Source organism: Macrobrachium rosenbergii, chromosome 54 (assembly GCF_040412425.1).
Source record: "Macrobrachium rosenbergii isolate ZJJX-2024 chromosome 54, ASM4041242v1, whole genome shotgun sequence".
In the NCBI taxonomy this organism is placed as follows: domain Eukaryota; kingdom Metazoa; phylum Arthropoda; class Malacostraca; order Decapoda; family Palaemonidae; genus Macrobrachium; species Macrobrachium rosenbergii.
The window spans coordinates 27672103-27692281 of record NC_089794.1 but is presented as its reverse complement, the minus strand read 5'-3'; the positions used below and the strand labels follow the sequence as shown (position 1 = coordinate 27692281).

The following is a 20179-nucleotide window of genomic DNA, read 5'->3' as shown; positions in this document are numbered from 1 at the left end:
TGCTAACATTGTATTAATTTCTCAGGAATCCTTAGAGGCTCTGGAAACACTCCCAGAAGCTACCTTGTTTGATGAATCTACCGTGTCATCAGTGTGGCTTGATGTTGTGGAAAGATCGCAGAAATTCCTAACGTCTGTTGTTCTTAGCCAAGTTCCTGGAGGTAAATATGAATTCACATTCATACTCCCTTTGTAAAGGTATTTTTTAATACAGTGTTATGTCATGATTCCATGATATAACATTTGTTACAAAACTTGTACATTTTTCTCATATGCATTTGCATATAAACCTCACCAAGATGCTTCTCCAATAACATAGTGTAAACTTGAATTTCAAATTTCATTACATAGTGTGTCACATTTGTTGTTATGCTTCTGTTTTTCCTGTTAAAATTTTAACAAAGACTGATTACTGTATACCTGGTAAATCCTATAAACCAAAGATTTGAATGTTGTGTGGGTTAGCTCAGTGAAAATCAAGTAACTCCCAACAATAATTTGAATAATTTAAATATTTTGTGTATACATAATTGTTTTAATTATATTTGATTGCTTAATGAATGTTTTTTGTAGGTACTGGTAGCAGTAGTGTGACAAAGGTTCCCTTAGGGGATAGACATATGGCACTGTCTCTTCTGCTTCACTTGGCATTACAGCGAGCCACTCTTTCAACGTTACTGACGATTATAACTCTGTTGCTGCAGTTGTGGGACTCTGGTCGCAATCAGGTAAAGTTTTCAGTAATCTTTTGACCCACGTCTGTAAAGATTGTTATTCTAAAACAGTTGTCTTAATAGTTGCAAAGGCAGTGAATTCTTTGAAGTGATTGTTTAACTGTATATGAATTGGTATTTGATGAGTTGTTTGGGAGGCTACAGCATTAAACACATAACCCTATATAGATTTGCTTAGACATGACAGGTGTGCTTTATAATTACAGTAGGACACATTCTGATATGAACAATTGCTATGTGGAAAATGGAGGCACATTACAATATCATGTTAGCTCTTTAGATGTTTATAATTTCAGCATTGTACACGCAGGTTAGTTGACTGTACTGTGTTACCAGTTAATATTTCCAGCACAGGTTCACGGTTGTATTGCTTATGCAAATTTCTAATCATATTTGCTACAAAAGTCAGTAATTGTATTTATAGTGTAAATTTCTACTCTACTTTTTGGTAATAAAACTGTTGTTTTACAGGTTGATAACAGAGTTAGTAGCCATGGGACCAGTGCACCATTGTTACCTGTGCTGCATAGATTCGGAGCCATCCCTCTCCTCAAGTCTCCTCCATCACCAGTTTGGGACGAAAATACTCCCATGGAGGTGGGAATGATAATTTTGATGTTTTATTTCTTTTCTTTTGTATACAGACACCACCCTACTTATAAACGAATTATGTTCGAGGCTGCCGTAAGTTGATTAAAAATCAATAAAGTACTGTAAGTTTTTCCTCCTAAAACACATACACTGCACATACAGTATTGTATGTACAGAATAAGCGTGCAAAACAAAATTTAAACTTACGGGTGGCAAAGGGGAGCACTCTGAACACATTTTAATTTGTGATCCCGTTTGTTTGAATGTTCGTAAGTAGGATGGTGTCTGTATATTCTTTTTATTATTATGTGGAATTTGTGTGTGAATTGAGAACAGTGGAATTGGTTTGTGTTGTGTCTTTGATGTGTTTCATTCCACTCACAGACAACAAAATCTGGTAGAATAAAACAAAACCTGTCTCACTTACTCAGCAAGTATTGCCATAATAGAACACCACACTTTTATGACTAATGAAAATTAGAGTTGAGAAACGGTACGTAATAGCAATATAATAATAATAATCTATATTTACAGATGTAAATAAAAGATGAAAATAAATAGCATCTAAGATATGAATTTATGCCGCTGGATCACAGTATCCAAAGGTAGTAGTATTGCCTTCAGTCTTCTCTTCAGTGTGACTGTTGGCTTTTGCTTAAGAATTTGAGCTGTGAAGTTCTTGGATTGAAGTTGCTACAGAAAAATAAGCTGTTCTAAATAACATTGTTTGTGTGAAGATTTTATGATATGGCACCATTTCAGGTCAATCCAACCGAGTGCTTGCTTCGATATTTAGAACTCCCAGAGGATGAAGATATAAGTGTAGATTTAGAACAAGCAGCTGTGATTTTGCTGTGTCACCTCGATCGCTTAGCAGCCCCTCATACGCCACCTCTCCATTCTCCTCATGGTCGACCTACACAAGGGCAGGAGGTGAGTTGAAAGTGTATCATCAACACAAGGACTCTGCTCTCTCTCTCTCTCTCTCTCTCTGTATTTGTGACCTCTCATTCTTGAAGCCAGGTGTCCTAGTTTTTCTAGCAGCAGATAGGTACACTATTAACTTCTTCCCCTTCATAGTCATCTATAATTGTTTAGAAGCATTCACATTTTTATTTTCTGATTCAAGTGTTCTGGCTAAGGTAAGGCACAGTAATTGGTTGAGCAGAAACAATTGAACTTAAATATAAGCGGCAGTAAAATCTGTTTGTCTAAAAAGAACAGACTAAAAAATACATAGAACAGTATTAAAATTCCACCATGTACAGTGAAGTACATTTACAACATAAGTACAGGATGTATGAGATCACGGCCATATGAATGATAGTTTCCTTATTGTGTCAGACATTTTCAATTCCTGTTCATCAGTAAATATTTTGCCCAAACAGTTTATTCTCTGAAAATAACCTTGTCAGTGTGTATTGGAAAATCAGGAGAATTGTAGAAGCTAAATAATAAAAACATGATGCTTGAAGCAGAACTTTTACATCTGTTATTCATACTCACAGCAAAGTAAAATCCTCTCCCATATAGTAGTCTTTTTTAAATCACTGACTAGCACCTGCTCCTGGGCACATCTTCAAGGTCAGTTTGCAGAAGTACTATGGCACAACCCTGTTTGGCTGAAATCACACATTGTTGTACAGTTCAGCAAAATCCAGAAAGTAAAGATTATTGGAAGATTCAACAATAATTTGTAGACAGTTTTCTTTTACTTATTTTAGTAATTTTTCTCATTAATTTGACATTGTAGTTTTTATATAAAAATTGCAAAATTTGCAGACATACAGCGCTACTATAGATGGTTTTATTTCATATACGAGGTGATGTGAAAAGTAGGTAGCTCTTTATCCCCAATAATATGTAATTTTCCTTTCCCAAGGTATTATCGTGGGGATGGTTGGCTTGGTCGGCAGCTTCTAGTCCATCTAGACCACTCAATTACTGCGATTCCCTGGCAGAGCTGGGAATAAAATCAATCGCTTGTGCCGAGCGATGTTTACTCATCCTCACTCAGAAGGGTTCTCTGTATAGCTTGTATTATAATTCAGAGACCCAGTGTCCACAGCCCGTTCTTGGCCAGCCTGAAGAAGAGATTGTTAAAATTGCCACTCATCCTGAGGGGAAGCATTATTTGGCTCTCACAGCTAATGGCCAAGTAAGTTTTCAGGTCTTTAAGTTTTGTAGTGTTAGGCATTTCATATTGCTGAAAGAGAAATCTGTCAAGAGTTTTTATAATTAAAGAAAACCTGCATTCGATGATTTTAAGAAATGTATCAGGTTTAAGAAATATGAAATGATTTTAAGAAATATAGTAGTGTTTTAAGAAATAGTTTTAAATGGGATTTTAAGAAAATTTTGAGTAATTTTAAGAAATATTTTAATGATTTTAAGAATATTGTTTTTAGTGATTCAAGAAATCAGTTGCAGTTGATCTTGGAATGGTTTGTCATTTAGGCCCCTACTAAAATACTTTGGTTGTTGATACTAGTTTCTCTTATGAAGTTTTATTTTTTTCATATTCACCGTTCCACCAAAAACCACTCACCAGCATTTATTTAAGGGGAGCATCGATGCCATAAGACCCCCATTATAAAGTAAATGACTGTTTCTGCCTTATGATTGAAGGGAAAGTAAATGACTGTTTTGTTTATGATCGAAGGGATTTGGTTCAAATTTTTACCACTTATTGTACAACTAATAATGAAAATTCTGTCATGGGGAAATTTAGAAATTCGACCTCTAAGTTGTGGTTCCAGTGCCATACAAGCTATGAACAAAATTGTCAATAAAACAATCTAAAAATTTTTTAGCATTCTTGCTTCAGGATATGTTTATTTAGACATAAAACAGTTGAAAACTTAAAAATTAAAATTTGGTAATTTCTCAAAATTTGGCGTTCGATGCGCCCCTTAAGATGTGTAGGGCTCACTTGAAAGATTAAAAGTATTCCAGATTATAGAACTAATATTGTAAGCAGTTGGTCTTTTTCGGTATTGTAACCAGTTCGTCTTTTTCAGTGTTGTAGGCAGTTGGTCTTTTCAATTTAGTCATATTTCGATTTTTTTTCTTCTGTAGGTATATTCATGGGGTAATGGTGATGGTGGACGTCTAGGCCATGGAGACAGTAGCTCTCGAGAGGAGCCCACATTAATTCAGGAACTACAAGGAAAAACAGTTGCGAGTATTGCCTGTGGTTCAACTTACAGTGCAGCTATAACAACTCAAGGTGAACTGTATACCTGGGGAAGAGGGAATTATGGGAGACTTGGGCACGGATCCTCAGATGACCACAGCACTCCAACACTAGTGTCAGCTCTGAAAGGTAATGTACATCGGAAGCTCAATTCCATATTGACTTATTTAATACAGTATAATAAAACTCCAAGGTTGAGAATTCAAGTAGAATTCGAAAATGGTTTCACCATGACTCATCTCTTCAGTGTAGATGAAACACTGACTATGCTAAGGCTTGGAATTGTATGCTAATTTTTTATACAAGTTTTAACTTTATATTCATGACTTTGCTGTCCATAACAGCAGTAAAGAAGCTGGCTTAACTAAAGTAATAAATGCCCCTGTATCAGATTTTATGTAGGGTAGTTGGCATTATGATGAGAAATCCATGGTTTCATATTTTAATGAGTCAGGTATTTGCCTTTTTAATGGTAAACACTAAATGTTTTTTAAACTACAGTATGGGGAACATCCTGTATCCTGTTATTATTCTTTTTATTATTGTAACAGTATGATTTAGAGTTTTCATTTTATGAAAGCATATAGCTCTTCATTTTGTTATTTAGTTTCATAATAGATATCATGATTTTATTGATTTTGTTTCTTTGCTCTCTGCCCCACCTAGAGAGCATCACTGGAGAAAGATGGCTCTTGAGTTTACTATTGTCTCCTAAGTGTACTGCATTTGGTTAACTAATGTTCAAACATTACTATACTATTGCACAAAAGGGTTGCATTGTGGTCTTCCAAATACTGTACTTCATACCATGGATGACTTTATTATTGCTTCCTGAATGGTAACCAGGCAGGCAGAATTTGTTTAGGTAACTAAAGTCAGATGGTGCCATTTATGGTAAGGGTCTTAGGAACAATTAAAAACAAGTTGGCTGCTTCTGCTCTTTCACCTTGCACTTTGTGGACAGGGACATTGTTCTACAGCAATGACACACCTGCTCAGGGGTTTCCATTATCTTTTTGTTTTCCATGTTGGTAGGCTCGTCCAAAAAGACACCAAGATATAGCTCGTACTGCGGCAACTCACTGCCACAGATTTCACAAAAGGCTAGATATGTTTAATCTGTGGAATGTGCAGTTCACATAAAAAGTCTCTCTCCTCCTAGGATTACTTTGCAGAGAAATACCTGTCCCCTTTATACCTTCTGGTAAGCATTATAAGAACCTGCATGTAACATATTATTTTCAGGTGAACGTGTCCTCGATGTTGCCTGTGGAAGTGGTGATGCACAAACTTTGGCTGTGACAGATTCTGGATCTGTGTATTCATGGGGCGATGGTGATTATGGAAAACTAGGTCGAGGGGGTTCAGATGGCTCCAAAGTACCAAAATTAATTGATAAACTTCAGGTAAGATTCTTCAGCTGTATTATGTAAAAAAAAACGGTCATAGAGGTTTCATGATCTCAGAAAAACAATATTCATTAATTTAAGCTTGCTTAGCAGATTGCCATTATGATATGAGATTGCCTTGCATTATTTTTCATTGTACTATATACTGTAATGCTTTGCCTGATAATCTCATGTTTTTTTATGGTAGAAAAGATGTTGTTCATGTTGTGTTGTTAATATTTTTGAGTTGATGAAATTAGAAAGAAATACTTAACAGAACATTTTGATGGGGTTGAGAATGAACTTTTTAATACACTGAAATGTTTTCAATTTCAGGGCCAAGAAATATGCAGAGTCTTTTGTGGGGCTCAGTTTTCTTTAGCTCTTAGCAAATCTGGTGCTCTGTTCACTTGGGGTAAGGGAGACAACCACCGATTGGGGCACAATTGTGAAGAACATGTTCGATACCCAAGACAGGTCAAAACTTTAGCAGGTGAGACATTCATAAAATGTGTTAATGTCCCTCTCAAAAATGCAGCAAAAAACTATATAGGATGTGTTGATGTATTTAATAAAACTGGAAGCTAAAGAAAAGAAGTTTAGATAACTTTTTTTTTCTAAACTCCACCTATAACATATGGAGTTCACCCTTTTTGAAATGTATGAATTCCATTGGTGTTAATCGTCATATTATATTTCATTGAAGTGATTTGGAAGTGTAGAGATTTTTTATTCAGAGTTTTGAGGAAAGTTGTGTAATCAAACTTTCTCTTTCCAATGAAGCAGATTCTCAATTACCATTGGTCAGAAAATATTAAACGGACTGAAGCCTAAGTTAATTTTGTCAGGACTTTTTATACAATGCATCTATGCAGTTGAAGTTTGACAAGTTTTTACTTTCTGATAATATTTAATCCTCTTATCCTCATTGTTTTTTGTGTATGCAGGTAAAAAAGTAGTGGAAGTAGGTGTTGGCTGCATGCACGTGGTCATATTAACGGAGGACGGAGAGGTTTACGTTTGGGGCCGCAACGATCAAGCTCAGTTAGGAGACTCCCCACATGCAGCTGTGCCAGAACCATCCCTTCTCTCTGCTCTTCAAGGCAAAAGTATTATAGGCATTGCTTGTGGCCCATCACAGGTAAGTTGCTTTGAGACAGCACTCAAAAAAAAAATATTTCAGATGCAAATAATAACTTAAGAAAATAGCTTTGAGTGTTTTTATGTGACCAGCAGTTCGTCGAAACTTGTCTTTTGGGAAATTATTGTGTACCCTTGTTTAAGAGAACTATAAGATTCCAAAATGTTTTCAGACGTTTGCATGGAGCACTAAGATGTCATGGTCTGTGTCCACACGAATGCCTTACGTTGTTGAAGTGTGCGAAGAAACTTTTGTGAAGCTGAACGACCTTTTAGCTCGTGTTGGAGAAGGTCTTGCAGATGATCGCATTCCATCACAGGAGCAAGAGTGCATGGTTGTTGCTGGGTTGAATTTGCTGAGATTGCAGGTAAAGAAAAGTTTTAAATATTAAATGTTTAAGATATTAGAGATTACAGTGTAATTCTGTAAAAGCTACCAGTGTTTGTACATATTTATAATTCTGTTTTCAAATAAATATTTATCTTTTGTAATTTTACGTTCTTAAGAGTTTGTTAAGTAATTTTTAAACAGTTTGTTGTTTTTACTCAGATTGGGCCATTAGTTCATGGTTTATGTTTTGTCAAGAATGATGTCAGTTTTTTAAGTTTGGTTGCTACCTTACATGTCAACTTTTATTTTAAAGTACTGTTATTTGCTGTACTTTATTTAGTGTTCATTAGTAAATCTTCACACTAATAAGCTTTCAGTCAGGAAAGAACAAGAAATACTACAACAGGGGAAATTATGTATCATAACTTGAAATCTCAAGCTGCTTAATAACTTGGTTAATATGTATGCATGAATGTTTTTTAAGATATCATAATTGATCTTTGAAACTTTCAAGGCTGTTGCATTACTCATGGATTTATTCAGATATTGTTTTTATAGAGACAGGCAAATATTGTAAATCTGTTCATCACAGAGGTAAGCTGGTGTATAGAGATTTGAATTCCAGGTTTCAAGTTGAATGAATTGTACAGAATTAATATCATATTTGTAGTGATTTAAATGGTATACTTTTTATGCATAAAATATTCTAATTTCTAGTATATTGTAGTTTTATACAATCTTAGTTTACCCCAGTTTTGGTGGAAGGATATACAACTGCAATTAGTTTACTATAATTGTATAGTTTCTAGACCTATGAATTTACCTTAGAAAATTATAGTAACTGATAGCTTCTTGGTTTAGTGAATTATAAGTAGTACATTACTCTTGCCTTCAACATATCTGAATGCTGCTCCATTTTGATATATTTTTCTAGTTACACTCAGCAGTACAAAATCACACAGACGTTGAGAGCATAGGATTGCGGGTGGGTACTTTTCTCCTAGGCAGCTTAAAGCAACGCGTTGTCAATCTTGCAAGCAGTTCTGGAGTTTTGCCAACAATACAGGTATGTTATTTCATGTTGTGCATGTATGCCATAACAGCTAAAAGGGAAGATTTAAATTTCTCATCAGAGCAAATCAACCATTGCTTCAATGAGAATGAAAAAATCTTTGGCTACTGAAATTCACATTTTTTAATCCTTTACAAAGAAATATTTCTTTATGAATTTATAGTGTCTGGAAATTCCTTACAAAGAGTGGATGTTGTCTCGTGTTTCCATACTTAATACAAAGGAAATAAAATGCACTTATCCTGACATGTCCCTGATATGATAGATATTGATTATCACCCAGTTTAACCAAGATGTTCCGGAACACTATTGTGAAAGAATACAATGAAAGCAATTGATTGCTGTTGTTAAGAGCAATTTTAATACATCAAGCATGCATTAAATTCTCTCTGTTGCTGTTGTTAAGAGCAATTTTAATACATCAAGCATGCATTAAACTCTCTCTCTCTCTCTCTCTCTCTCTCTCTCTCTCTCTCTCTCTCTCTCTCTCTCTTCTCTCAACGAAAACATAATACTAGGGCAAAGTGTGATGGGAGCCATTTAGAACTTTTTGTTTTATAAATGTTTCAGAATAGGAAGGCTTTGAGCAAGTACAGTATTTTATTTTCTCAAACTTGATAGTATATCAATAGTTTTACTTTAATTTAATACTACTCTCCACTCTCACTCTCTCTTCAAGGGAGCTGCCCAAGCAACGTTACAGACAGGCTGGTCTATTCTGCTGCCAACGGCAGAGGAACGGGCTAAAGCGCTGTCTTCTCTCCTTCCTAGCACAGGTAAGTGTTTGTTATTGGTGATATGAAAAGAAATATTGAATTTCTTAGTTTTTTGGGGTTCTGAATTCAAGTTATGCAGTTTTATAACATTCATTAGTCCCACTGACATGAAGTGTACGAATTTAGTAAGAAAATAATTACATTTCGTATTTTTGTTTTGCATTTGTAAAAGAAGTAATCCATGAAAATGTTGAAAGGCCATTTAAGAATTTGAGAGGTTTATGTTTTTTTTGTTATTACTACATTATATTGAAGGGCATAAGTAAACCAAATCAAAATTGAAAGCCAGTCTGATTCCATAGTCATTTCACACAAAATAAGAAAACTTTTCTTATAAATTTTTGTTGAATTGTTTTAATGTTCTGCATCTCTATAAAGTGAATTATCAGGGATATGTGTTCCATGCTTCAAAGTGCTACTGAAATTTCAGTGGTTTGGTATTGCTACAAAGGTAGTGTAAATCAATCAGAGTGTATGATAAAATGTTTGGATTAAGGTGAAAATCTTCTCTTAGTACAAATAGGAAGACCAAGGTGTGTTTGTATCCTTGTTATTTTTATATAACAGTAATAAAGTTCATTGGTTTGAATAATTGCCATGTTTATTGAATTTTCCAGTTTTCAGTATTTTACTTCCTTTGTTGTGGTGGCCTGTAGTGATGAGTTTTCACTGTTTTCATGTACTATTTTTTTTCCTCAAAAGGAGAGTGAGTGGTTTTAGTGAACTTTTTCATAGCTTTGTTTTGCAGGGATGTTTAGGAAAGTTAATGAAAGACAGTATTTCTTAACAAGTAAAGTTGCATTTCATGAACTATGGATTTTTTTCAGGAAACACCCAGGAGATCAATTTGTGTTAAATTACACTAATGTTCACAGTACTGATTAGCGTTCTCTTTTTAGGATCTGATATATCCAGCATGAGCTCAGGCCGGCGTTTTATGATTGACCTTCTGGTCTCAAGTCTGATGGCTGATGGTGGTTTAGAAATGGCCCTTAATGCTGCTATCAAATGTAAGTGAATTTGTCACTGGATTAGGTGTTGATTTTGACCAGTTCTTAGACTTTTTGTGTGCTAATTTTATTACTACCATAAATATTGTAATGTATTAGATTGTAATTAGTGAGAAAATGCACTGTGAATGTTGAATGAGGTATTTCGTCACAAGCAATAAAGTTTTTGTATAGGATATTGACAAATTTAAATTTTTTATATTATTACATTTAAAGTTGAGGTCCAGGAGGCTGAATGGAGTGAGAAGAACAAAGTCATCCAAAGCAGCACCATAAGCAGCACTAACAGCATCGGAGGATCCAACGTCAGCCCTAGGAAAAACATGCGGGACCCTCCCTCTGCTCGACGCTCTTGCGACAATTCCATGTCGGACGATCAGTCTGCAACATTGCCATTGCTACATCTTGTTAGACAGTTGCTGAGAAATGCCTCTACACAAACACTAATGAGATTGCAGGTTAGTCTTTGTTTCTAATTGTTCCAGGTAGTTTATGGCCCTTGCTATGCATGGTGAGAGAAGACAGAAGGATTAATTTAACAAGACTGTAGTCATGCCACTTGTAAAGCTTCTTAGTCTTCCTGATTCCATCATGGCAAGGTAATAACATGCTGCTAGACAGGAGGGAAATTTTTTCCTGGTTGCAGCAGTGCTGCTAAACGGTAGAATGAGGTTACTTTGCACCATTTCGACTTTCAAGCTCCTCTTGGATAGGGTATACAACCTGTCAGCCTTTGTTACTTGTGGAAAACTATTAGTCAAAGGCTAATGAATCTCTTGAATGCATTCCAAATCTAACGCAGCAAAAGCTACAAGAGCCCTACTCTTTAAACATATCTTGTACCTACTTAGGAGGTTAATGATGAAGGGATGTTGAAAGTATTATGTGAAGATGATGTTAAAATGAAGTAGAGTATTTACACTACATAACTATATTTTTTATATCAGGAGAATCATAGTATCCTCTAACCTGTATTTGTGATTAAATGACTGGCAAATATGTAATAAAATCATAGTGTACTTAACCATTATAAAGCCCTGAGTATTGCAAAGTTTTTAATTATGTTGCAATTTGAGATCATTAAGAAAGTTTAATGCTTGTGTGTGAGAATTTTCTTGTTTATTTTTATGGCTACAAGGAATCAGCATGGCAGAAAATGTCCATTTCCATGTTGTTTCACAGCTTTTTTGCAAAACAGTGTACATGTTGAAGTTGGGTTGTATAATTTTTGAATGCAGTTGAGGTACAGTATTGAAAAATTAATTTAACCTTTTTCAGGCTATTGCACCAGACAACATGTCTATGATCTCATCAGCAGTATTAGTAGATAGCCATCATGAGCGGAATGGTGGACTCACCGGTGCGGCATCGGGAACTGTTGGAGAACTCTCCCCGTCCATTCAGCTCCTCCTTAGATTTCAGAGACTGCTTGTCAGCCATCTTTTCCCAGTGGAGTGCAGTGTTTCTCCTAAGCATGCCTTACAAGGTACAGTAACACTGTAGATATACACTTTACATTGCAGTAGCTTCTCATGCTAGGGTATGTTTTTAGAAATGTATTTATTCGATGAATCTCTTTAATGGTAAGTGTTTGGTAATGGTTAGTTAAGGCTAGAAATTATATGGAGTTACTGTCAGTTGTGGAATGTCTTGAATGTTCAGTTGAAGGCTGTACCATAGGGTCTTTGTAACTTACCAGATGTTGCTGCATATCCAAAGGCCAAGACCCCACTGTAACTCATTGTCTGCTGTGTTCTTTCAGGCCCAAGCTGCCTTGTTATTTGCCTTGTACTTTAATTCCAATTGCTTTAATCTGTTCCTACTTAGCTGTCCAACTTTTTCTGCTGTACAACTTCTGGTTTACCTTACTCTAGTTTTAACTCTCTTTGGGTAAGCCTTGGAGAGTGCTTTATAGTATAGTAAGGTTCCTGTTATCTGAAAGCCTCAGGACTTGGATAATTGATACTGTAATATCATTAGTAAGTTGATGATAAACATCTTTATCTTTAACCTGTATTCAGTGTAAATATAATGAATTTATATTGAACTTTTTACATACGATCTTGAGTTCAGTCCGTATATGCAGTCCACATAGTAACAAAAAAATGCTGGTAATTATTAATAAATACTCGATGAGATAAAGAAAATTTCACATTAAACTTGTAAGCCTTGGTTATGAAAATGTTAATGACAAAGGCAGATAATAATAGTTTTTTTTATTCTTACAGAAAGTGAAGTTGAGGGAGCTGGCTGGCTTTTAAGGAAGTACCTTTCTCTTCTTGTGGGCCATGTCTCAGATACACTTTCAATTGCTACCTCATTAGCCACTATAAATACTCGTCTGACTGCTCTCACTTGTGCTATTCTTCAGAGAGATATAACAGGTAAGTTGAATTCTCTTGCATTTAGCCAGGTAAGAGGAGGCTTGGGTTATTTTGAAAGTTGATTGGTGCATGTTTTATGGCTCAGAATTTGGTTAGGTTAGAAAGTTTTCTGTAGTTATCTCTTGAAGATGTGTTTTGGATTAATATTACTGTATATTTCCTGAATATTGTGCTGCAGGATTGGATCAATATGGCATTTGCTGTAGGAGTTTCCTTGAGGTCATTTTGTTTTAACCTTGTTGTTTATCATCTTTACAGTGTTTTCTAGAACAGTGCCATCTTTTCAAAGTAAACGTTCTAAGTGATTCCCTGTGATGAATTAATTTGTTCATGCTTTAGTTTTGCAAATTCATTCAGTTTGGTATTAGATATGTATGTGCCTGCAGTATGTATAAATTTTTTGAGTTTGCTGGAATGTAAGTCATTAAAGATTGCATTATTGGCTAGTTTAGGGAAGAATTGCTTTGATAATAGGAAATTCATTTTCAAAATATATTTCCAAAGAATTTAAGCTGAAGTAATCATTTATGAATGACTATAAAAAGTGTTGTGTACAGTCTGCAAAGACTCAGATGTCAGGATCTGGTGTTTATAAAAACACTAATGAAAATTTCTCCAAGTATGATACTATTATGCAATATGTTACAGTTGATTCACAGGAAAAATTCAAGTAATTTTGTTTATATAAAATATATAATTTTATTGTATAGTTTATATTTTTTTGTGTTCTCTTTCCTCAGGCCTACTGCTCAGCGAGTTGTTTGTTTCATTACTGGTTGTTTCTGTTCACAATTCAAATGTTGTTTTGTCCTGCGATCTCATATCACCCTTGTTGAGTCTTCTTGAACCACTAGATCGTTTCAATCAACTGTCTCCTGGTGCTGATAGGGAAGATACAGAGGATATGGCTTGGCCAGGAATAATTGGTAGGTTTTGTGAATTATTGTTCTTTAAATTATTAAAATAATGAACTCATATAATCACTTAGTAATCGTTTATTAATGGTTTTATCTATACTTGAAGTTGTACGAATATATATTTTTATTTGAATGTTTTGCTATAGCAAAAATGTATTTAAGAAGTTGGTCATTATCTTAATATGCTTGATAATGTATATAGTTTATTAAAATGGCCATAATCATTATCATCATCTTGAGTTTTCAAGGAATTCATGTTATATGTGCATTTAAAATATTTTTATGTTTGTAATCAATTTTGCTTTTATGTATTTTACTGTCTTGTATAATCATCCAGCATTAGCCACTGTCATAGAAACCGTGATATAATAATGATGATGTGCATCATAATGGGTGGTGAAGGTGAGCTTATTGGATATGATGGAGAATGGGGACTCTTTTTGGGATGTTATTGCATTGTATGCTGATTGTACAAGATGAATTTTTAAACATTATTGGAGGCATGATCCCTGTTAAATTTAGCTTTTCCTGTACATTATACAATCTGGCTTCATATTTCATGTTTGTATTTTTTGCCAGCATTTATTGATAGTCTTGTGTTTTGTATTGATGTAGTTTTTATATTTGTTTGCAGTAAATACTAACAAGCAGACGGAGGAAGTGCCGATAATACGCAAAGCAGACCTTGAAAACCATAACAAAGATGGTGGCCTTTGGATTGTTGTCAATGGGAAGGTTTATGACGTCCAAGAGTTCAGGTAAGTAGACTCCAGAAGCATTATTAATCATCATTTCCATGACAAGTTTTCCAATGATGGGGACAGATGGGAGCCTGAGTTTATGGCTGTTATTTTTATAATGATGATGTCCAATAAATTAGAAAGCTACTCACCATTGATTAAATAAACTTTTACTAATTAATGCATTATAATTATTTATATTAATCTTGGTGGCTGATAGTCACCTTGTAGAAGTACTTGCTAAGGATGTTTAATCATTAGTCTGGAAAAAATTGTGGCTCACACATAGTACTTGGTGTTATAATTTTGTTGCTTTTGAAAGTTAGTGGTTTAAGTGCTTAAATTCTGTTATCAGAAATCACGTCTTAATAATAACAAAAACCCATGGTTAGCATTTCACTCCAAACCCCCCGCCATTTTGATGATACCCTAAAATTTCTTTGTAGGCTGACTGCACCTTGTGGAAGTGACATACTACAGTATTATGCAGGTCAAGATGCCACCCAGGTATGGGAGATGGCTAATCACTCAACACGCGCTAAAGAGATGATGTCTAGTTATTTTGTAGGGAATTTTATGGACCCAGAACAAGAAATGGTACAGGTAAGCCTTTTGAATTATTAGCTAAGTTTAAATGAAATTCAAAAGCTTTTCGTGAATTCAGTTTATCTCTGTCATTTAAATTTAATCTGTAATACTGTATAAAGTTTTTCATTCTTATATGTATTTTCATAGTAACTAGTTAGCACTTATAACTTGTTTCATTATGCACAAGCAAGTACTGTTATTAGAATCCATGATGAAATATTCAGACTGTAAAGTTGGGGGGTAAAAGAGAGATTCATCAGAAAACTTGAGAAAACTTTAGATGTATTTGCTGTTTGTGAACATAGAAATCTTATTATGAATTGATGTAGACAAACAGGTACTGCTTATTTTCCCTAGCAACCATGATTCTCTCCCCATTGCCTGTGTCTCGGCTGCTTATCTCATTATGTAGCAGACTTTACTGGTACCATACAACATTATTTGTTGGCATTACTCTGAAAAAATAATTTAAGAGTACAGTGTTTTGCACATCTGACTGGGATCATCCATGATTCTTCATGTTAGTAATGTTTTTAGATTCGACCTAACCCCCACTTTGGTCATACTATTGCCACAAGTAAATACTCTTACAGAATTTCTAATATTGAACTAGTTACATTCATTAGCTTGATGTACTGTGCTATGGTAAATTAATAAATTCTTTGCAAGCCAGTCTTTATCTATGGAGAAAATTTAAATTGCTTTTCGTTGCAATCTCTTGTAGTACAGACTGGTGAACAGACATCTTGCATAAACATTTACATAATTTTCAGAAGTTGCATCATTGGTAATTCCCACCTCAAGAGATTATTAGACTCATGGTGAAAGAATATTTGCTTGAACATAAGGGATCAACCTACTGGCCCTATTCTGGCAGTCTGAGCATGACAATCCAATTAGCGTTGTTGGTGAAGCTACTCAAAAATATTGCTTAGAAAATCAGCTCTTCTTTTCTCATTAGGGCAATGATAAGGGATTGGAAACTTGAATATTGGTGTGTTTTTCTGTGCTAGATTTCATTCACATTTTTTATATTTGGGATATATTAACTTATTTTAAGTTGGTTGCTGTTTTAAGAATCTTGGGAGGTGTATACTCTTTAGGTTTTGATTTGCTATATATTTGATTGGTAAGTTTCCTTTCTAGTCATTGTGCAGTATTGTAACTCATCAAGTTATTTCCTTAATCAATGAACAGCATTGTAACTCGTAAAATAATTACATTATTTCAGGTTTTGGATGCGAGTACCTTATCATCACCACTTGTTGATACTGAAAGGGCATTGGCCATGTTAGTAGGAGTTTATGCAAGCTGCCAGGCAAGAGGTCAGCCATCAACTGCATGGGAAATGGACCATGAAAGATGGATCTCAGCTGAGTTTATGAGAGCTGGATGCCAGGTACTGTGTAGTGTGTAGTATTATATTGATTTTATGGCATGACAATTAAGAAGCAAGTACTGTTTTATTCTTTAAATCATTATGGGATATAGTACATTCACAAAGAGGTGATTGATCTACACTAAATGTTGATCTTTGTGCTGATTGCACAATTTAAATTGTCTGGATGGTTGCCATTGGATTTTGAACTCTCCGTGATTGACTTTGGGCGGTGAATTCTGCTTCAGATAGCTAAACATACATAGGGCATTCAAAGTTATGCAACAGAAAAATCTGGGACTTTCATCATCATCATCCTCATTCTTATTGAGCTTGTATCTTTATTTGGTGAGAAATCTGTTGAGTTCTTTCCATTCCCTTCTCAATTGCACAATTGCTCTTGAATTCTTCTCTGCTTCAAGTCTGCTGTTTGTGAGTCTTTCCTATGGTCAGCTTATTCTCATCCTTCTCTACTTTTCTACTGCTTCTCTTTACTGATTGATCTCTCCCCCTGTCATGACAGAACCATCTTAATTTGTTTCAATATGTTTTTAGTAAACCAGAATAACAGAATGCATGTTACTCACTATCCTTTAATGTTTTTGCAGACTGTACAACCTCCAGATCCATATGATGAAGAGAAAGGTGAGGCGAGGACTGGTTCCTCAGCCACTACACCAGGCTCTGTTACGACTCCTGGTGATGTCAGACTTCCCCGTCCTGTTGATCCTTTGTCCCACAAGAAAACAAGAACGCAAGGACAAACTTCTGGACCCCAGGTTGAAATTGAAACCTATTTTTCAAACATGGCTGATTATTTCCTCTCAGCTCTCATGGAGGGCAAGACACAGGCGAGTGCTTTTCCAAGAAATTATATTTCAATGATATTTATTAATTTTAGAATTATAAATAGTAAGTATTAAAACCTGTTTACTTATGATATCAAAACTTTTTTAAGCTGTCATTATTTAATTGTTTCATCTTCTCCAGCGGTCATAACTAACTTTCTGTAGAACCTTCGTGATTTATTTGGTTGATTACCTAAAAAATGAGGACAAGTTTCATTCCTTGAACAACTAAACACTGTTGTGTCCTAGAATTCTATTTCCTCTGTCGCTTTTTCAGGATCCTTATGTGCAAATGTACCTCTCCATCTGTGACAGAGAAATTCGTCACTCTGGTCGTCATGCTCTTCACACCAATTTTTCATTAGACCACCCAATAGAAGAAGTTGGACGCCTCATGTCAGCCACTTTGTTGCGACACACACATCTCACTTTGCAGCTGATTGAAGTGATTGAACAGGGTATGAGAGTTTTCCCTGTCTGTTGGTTTTAGGTTAAAAGTACTCTGTGCTTTAGTTACTGATTTTGTTTTTATATCTTTGGGTTTCTTTTGATAATGAGAAGGCAGATGGTGAACCAAGGAACTAGAATCTTTGATAATCATGTAAAGATAAGCTATGTTATAATAGCCTGCTTGACTTTTTAAGGACTTTTGAAGTAAGACTAGGTATTGCTGATTGATTTATGTCATATTACTCATTGGTGGATTTTGTATTTTGCTTTATTAATAATATCCTTACCATATAGTGCTTCCTACCATATACGTGTATTACACATAAAGACCATTTTTCAAGTCTTTACATTGGTTTTCATTCAACTTGTTTTTTACCATGAATACTAAAGAAAATATAATTGAGATTTTACCTCATCATCTCTGCTACCTTATTATCCAAATTGAATTTCAGGTCTGGCTTTAAGTGCAGAGGACAGCCATGGATGGGAGTCCACCTTAGATTTACCACGAGGTTTGCAGGAACTCATACGTCATGTCCATAACACGAAGTGGCTACTGATCAGAAGGCGGCAAGAACTTACGAGGTCGTATAAGGAAGTGTGTGCACCTGTTATGGAAAGATGCAGGTGCGTAGATCATCATTGTTTGTTAGCATATTTTGAGAGTTGCTTTATGCTTATGGGGAAACTTTAAACAATTTATTTTAATTTGGAGATCACATTTTATGGAAAATCAGGAGTTAAGTTGTTTAATGACTAGCTTCATTTGGAGTATCTATGTTTATCTGTCATGTATTTAAAGTAAATGGACTCTGTCAATACAGAAATACTTTTGGAACAATATGTCAGACTTGAAGTGAAAGTATTTATTGAAGTAGATGTTAATTAGAGGTAAAATGTTCATTGAATTTTTTACTGTAAAGAATAAAACGGGAGAGTCTTTGCTGGTTAGTCTGGATAAAAATATATTACTTGATTGTGGTTCGTTGAAGGAAATCAAACACAGAAGGGCATTGTTATGCCAAAAATCATGAATCTGACCAGATTCATAACTTTTAAGTTAGGAATCTGGAAAAAGACGTGTAATTATTTACCTTATTTATAAAGTTGTAATACTTTTTTATTTTATAACTAAAAGGACAAAATTTTCAGATTTGTATTTTATGAAGTCCGCCCAGCCAGCTGTGGTGACGTGGAAGCTTTGGATAAGTTTGCAGTGCGGGAGTGTCCAGGTGGCGGAAGGCAACTCAGCTGTTGCGCTTACGCTCAAATGACACCACTGCTACAAGTCAGGAAAAAGATGCTCCACCAGTATGTATTTAAAAGTTATAATAGATGCTTTACTAGCTGATATATCTGAGCACTTTATGATTTCATATGTCTGGTTTGATTTCTTTACATCATAATGTCTTACCACAGGAATCAAAGGAAGGGACCAGCTCCATAGAGGATATTAGTATTAGCAGCGGCAGCAATGCAAATAGCGATGATGCCGGGGGCAACTATACCAGTCATGATCAAGACGTAAGAAGCGGACGGCTCGACAAAGGTGAAGATATCTGCAAGGATTTGCCAGAACCTGTCGAGCTTAGTCGTCTGTCTACAGAACTGTCGCTAGATAACATGAAATTGGAAGGGGATGTAGATGTTATTGAAAAAGAAAGGAGATTATCTTCTGATGGGAAAAAGGTTTCTACTGAGGGCAAAAAGGCCTCTGTTAGTTTGAATTTAAAGAGATCCCCATCGCCTTCAGGAACACCTCATTCTCCATCTAGACCATCTTCACGTGAGTGTAGTTGGGGTTTTTGTTTAAAGTCAGCTGTTTTTGTTATTCTCTTTTCATATTCATTTTTAATGACTATAGTTAATGGTCTGGTTATATTACTCTCTCGCTGCCAGTCATCTATATTTTAAAAGCCATTCCATACTTCTTGTGTAGTATAGTACGTAAATAACTTCTCTCAACAACCTCATCCTTTTCTTTCATTTGCGTGCATCTAATTCGCTTAGTTTTTTAATTGTAATTTATAATTAAAATTAAACATTTCAAAATTGCCATAATTTGTCATGAAATCCTGTTAAGCTTCTATAAAATGTATTGGGAAATAATTTATCTTTTAAATGTTCATGGTATGATGTACATAATTAGGACTCCCAGTCCAGAAATTATTGTGGGGCTCACCATGTATGTGAGTTAATATTTTAACTTGTCAGAAGTATTTAATATGTCATTATTAAGGTCAATAATTTTATTGCTAATTGATCTGTTAGTGTTTTTCTTGGCAGACATAACATACAAAAAGTCTTTATGGTTGTCTCTATATATTGCAGTTTTAACGCCAACAGCTCCCCCTTCAACTACCCGTGTAATAGAAATAGCCACAAAGGTGATTGAGTTTGTATGTTCCGAGGAAACCATTGACATTGAATCCTTGAGGAAAGCGTTCTTCACTCAGGTAGGTTAAAAATTTGTTTATTTTGTTTTTGTGCATGATGAAAATTGCTGCTGATGATGGAAATATATCCTACGTTTTGATTTGTCATAAATGACAAAAAAATACAAAAAGTAAAGATTCCTAAGTTCAATTTCAAAATTTTGTAAGTACAGGCATCCAGCTTAATTATGGCTATTATGA

The 20179-nt window shown here is 35.0% G+C and overlaps 1 protein-coding gene across 1 annotated transcript in view; it reads left to right on the top strand.

Annotated features, from left to right (window-relative positions):
* Positions 1–20179, top strand: part of LOC136834905 (E3 ubiquitin-protein ligase HERC2-like) — a 69159-nt gene that overhangs the window by 6203 nt on the left and 42777 nt on the right. The window contains 27 exon segments of the mRNA XM_067097724.1: positions 26–161; positions 574–728; positions 1206–1331; positions 2088–2258; positions 3208–3483; positions 4404–4650; positions 5767–5927; positions 6246–6402; positions 6857–7050; positions 7223–7417; positions 8315–8446; positions 9132–9228; positions 10128–10238; positions 10455–10696; positions 11517–11724; positions 12467–12622; positions 13363–13548; positions 14174–14297; positions 14726–14882; positions 16099–16266; positions 16854–17096; positions 17371–17551; positions 17996–18170; positions 18696–18760; positions 18763–18854; positions 18963–19329; positions 19875–19999. Coding sequence (XP_066953825.1) covers positions 26–161; positions 574–728; positions 1206–1331; positions 2088–2258; positions 3208–3483; positions 4404–4650; positions 5767–5927; positions 6246–6402; positions 6857–7050; positions 7223–7417; positions 8315–8446; positions 9132–9228; positions 10128–10238; positions 10455–10696; positions 11517–11724; positions 12467–12622; positions 13363–13548; positions 14174–14297; positions 14726–14882; positions 16099–16266; positions 16854–17096; positions 17371–17551; positions 17996–18170; positions 18696–18760; positions 18763–18854; positions 18963–19329; positions 19875–19999 — 4647 coding nt within the window.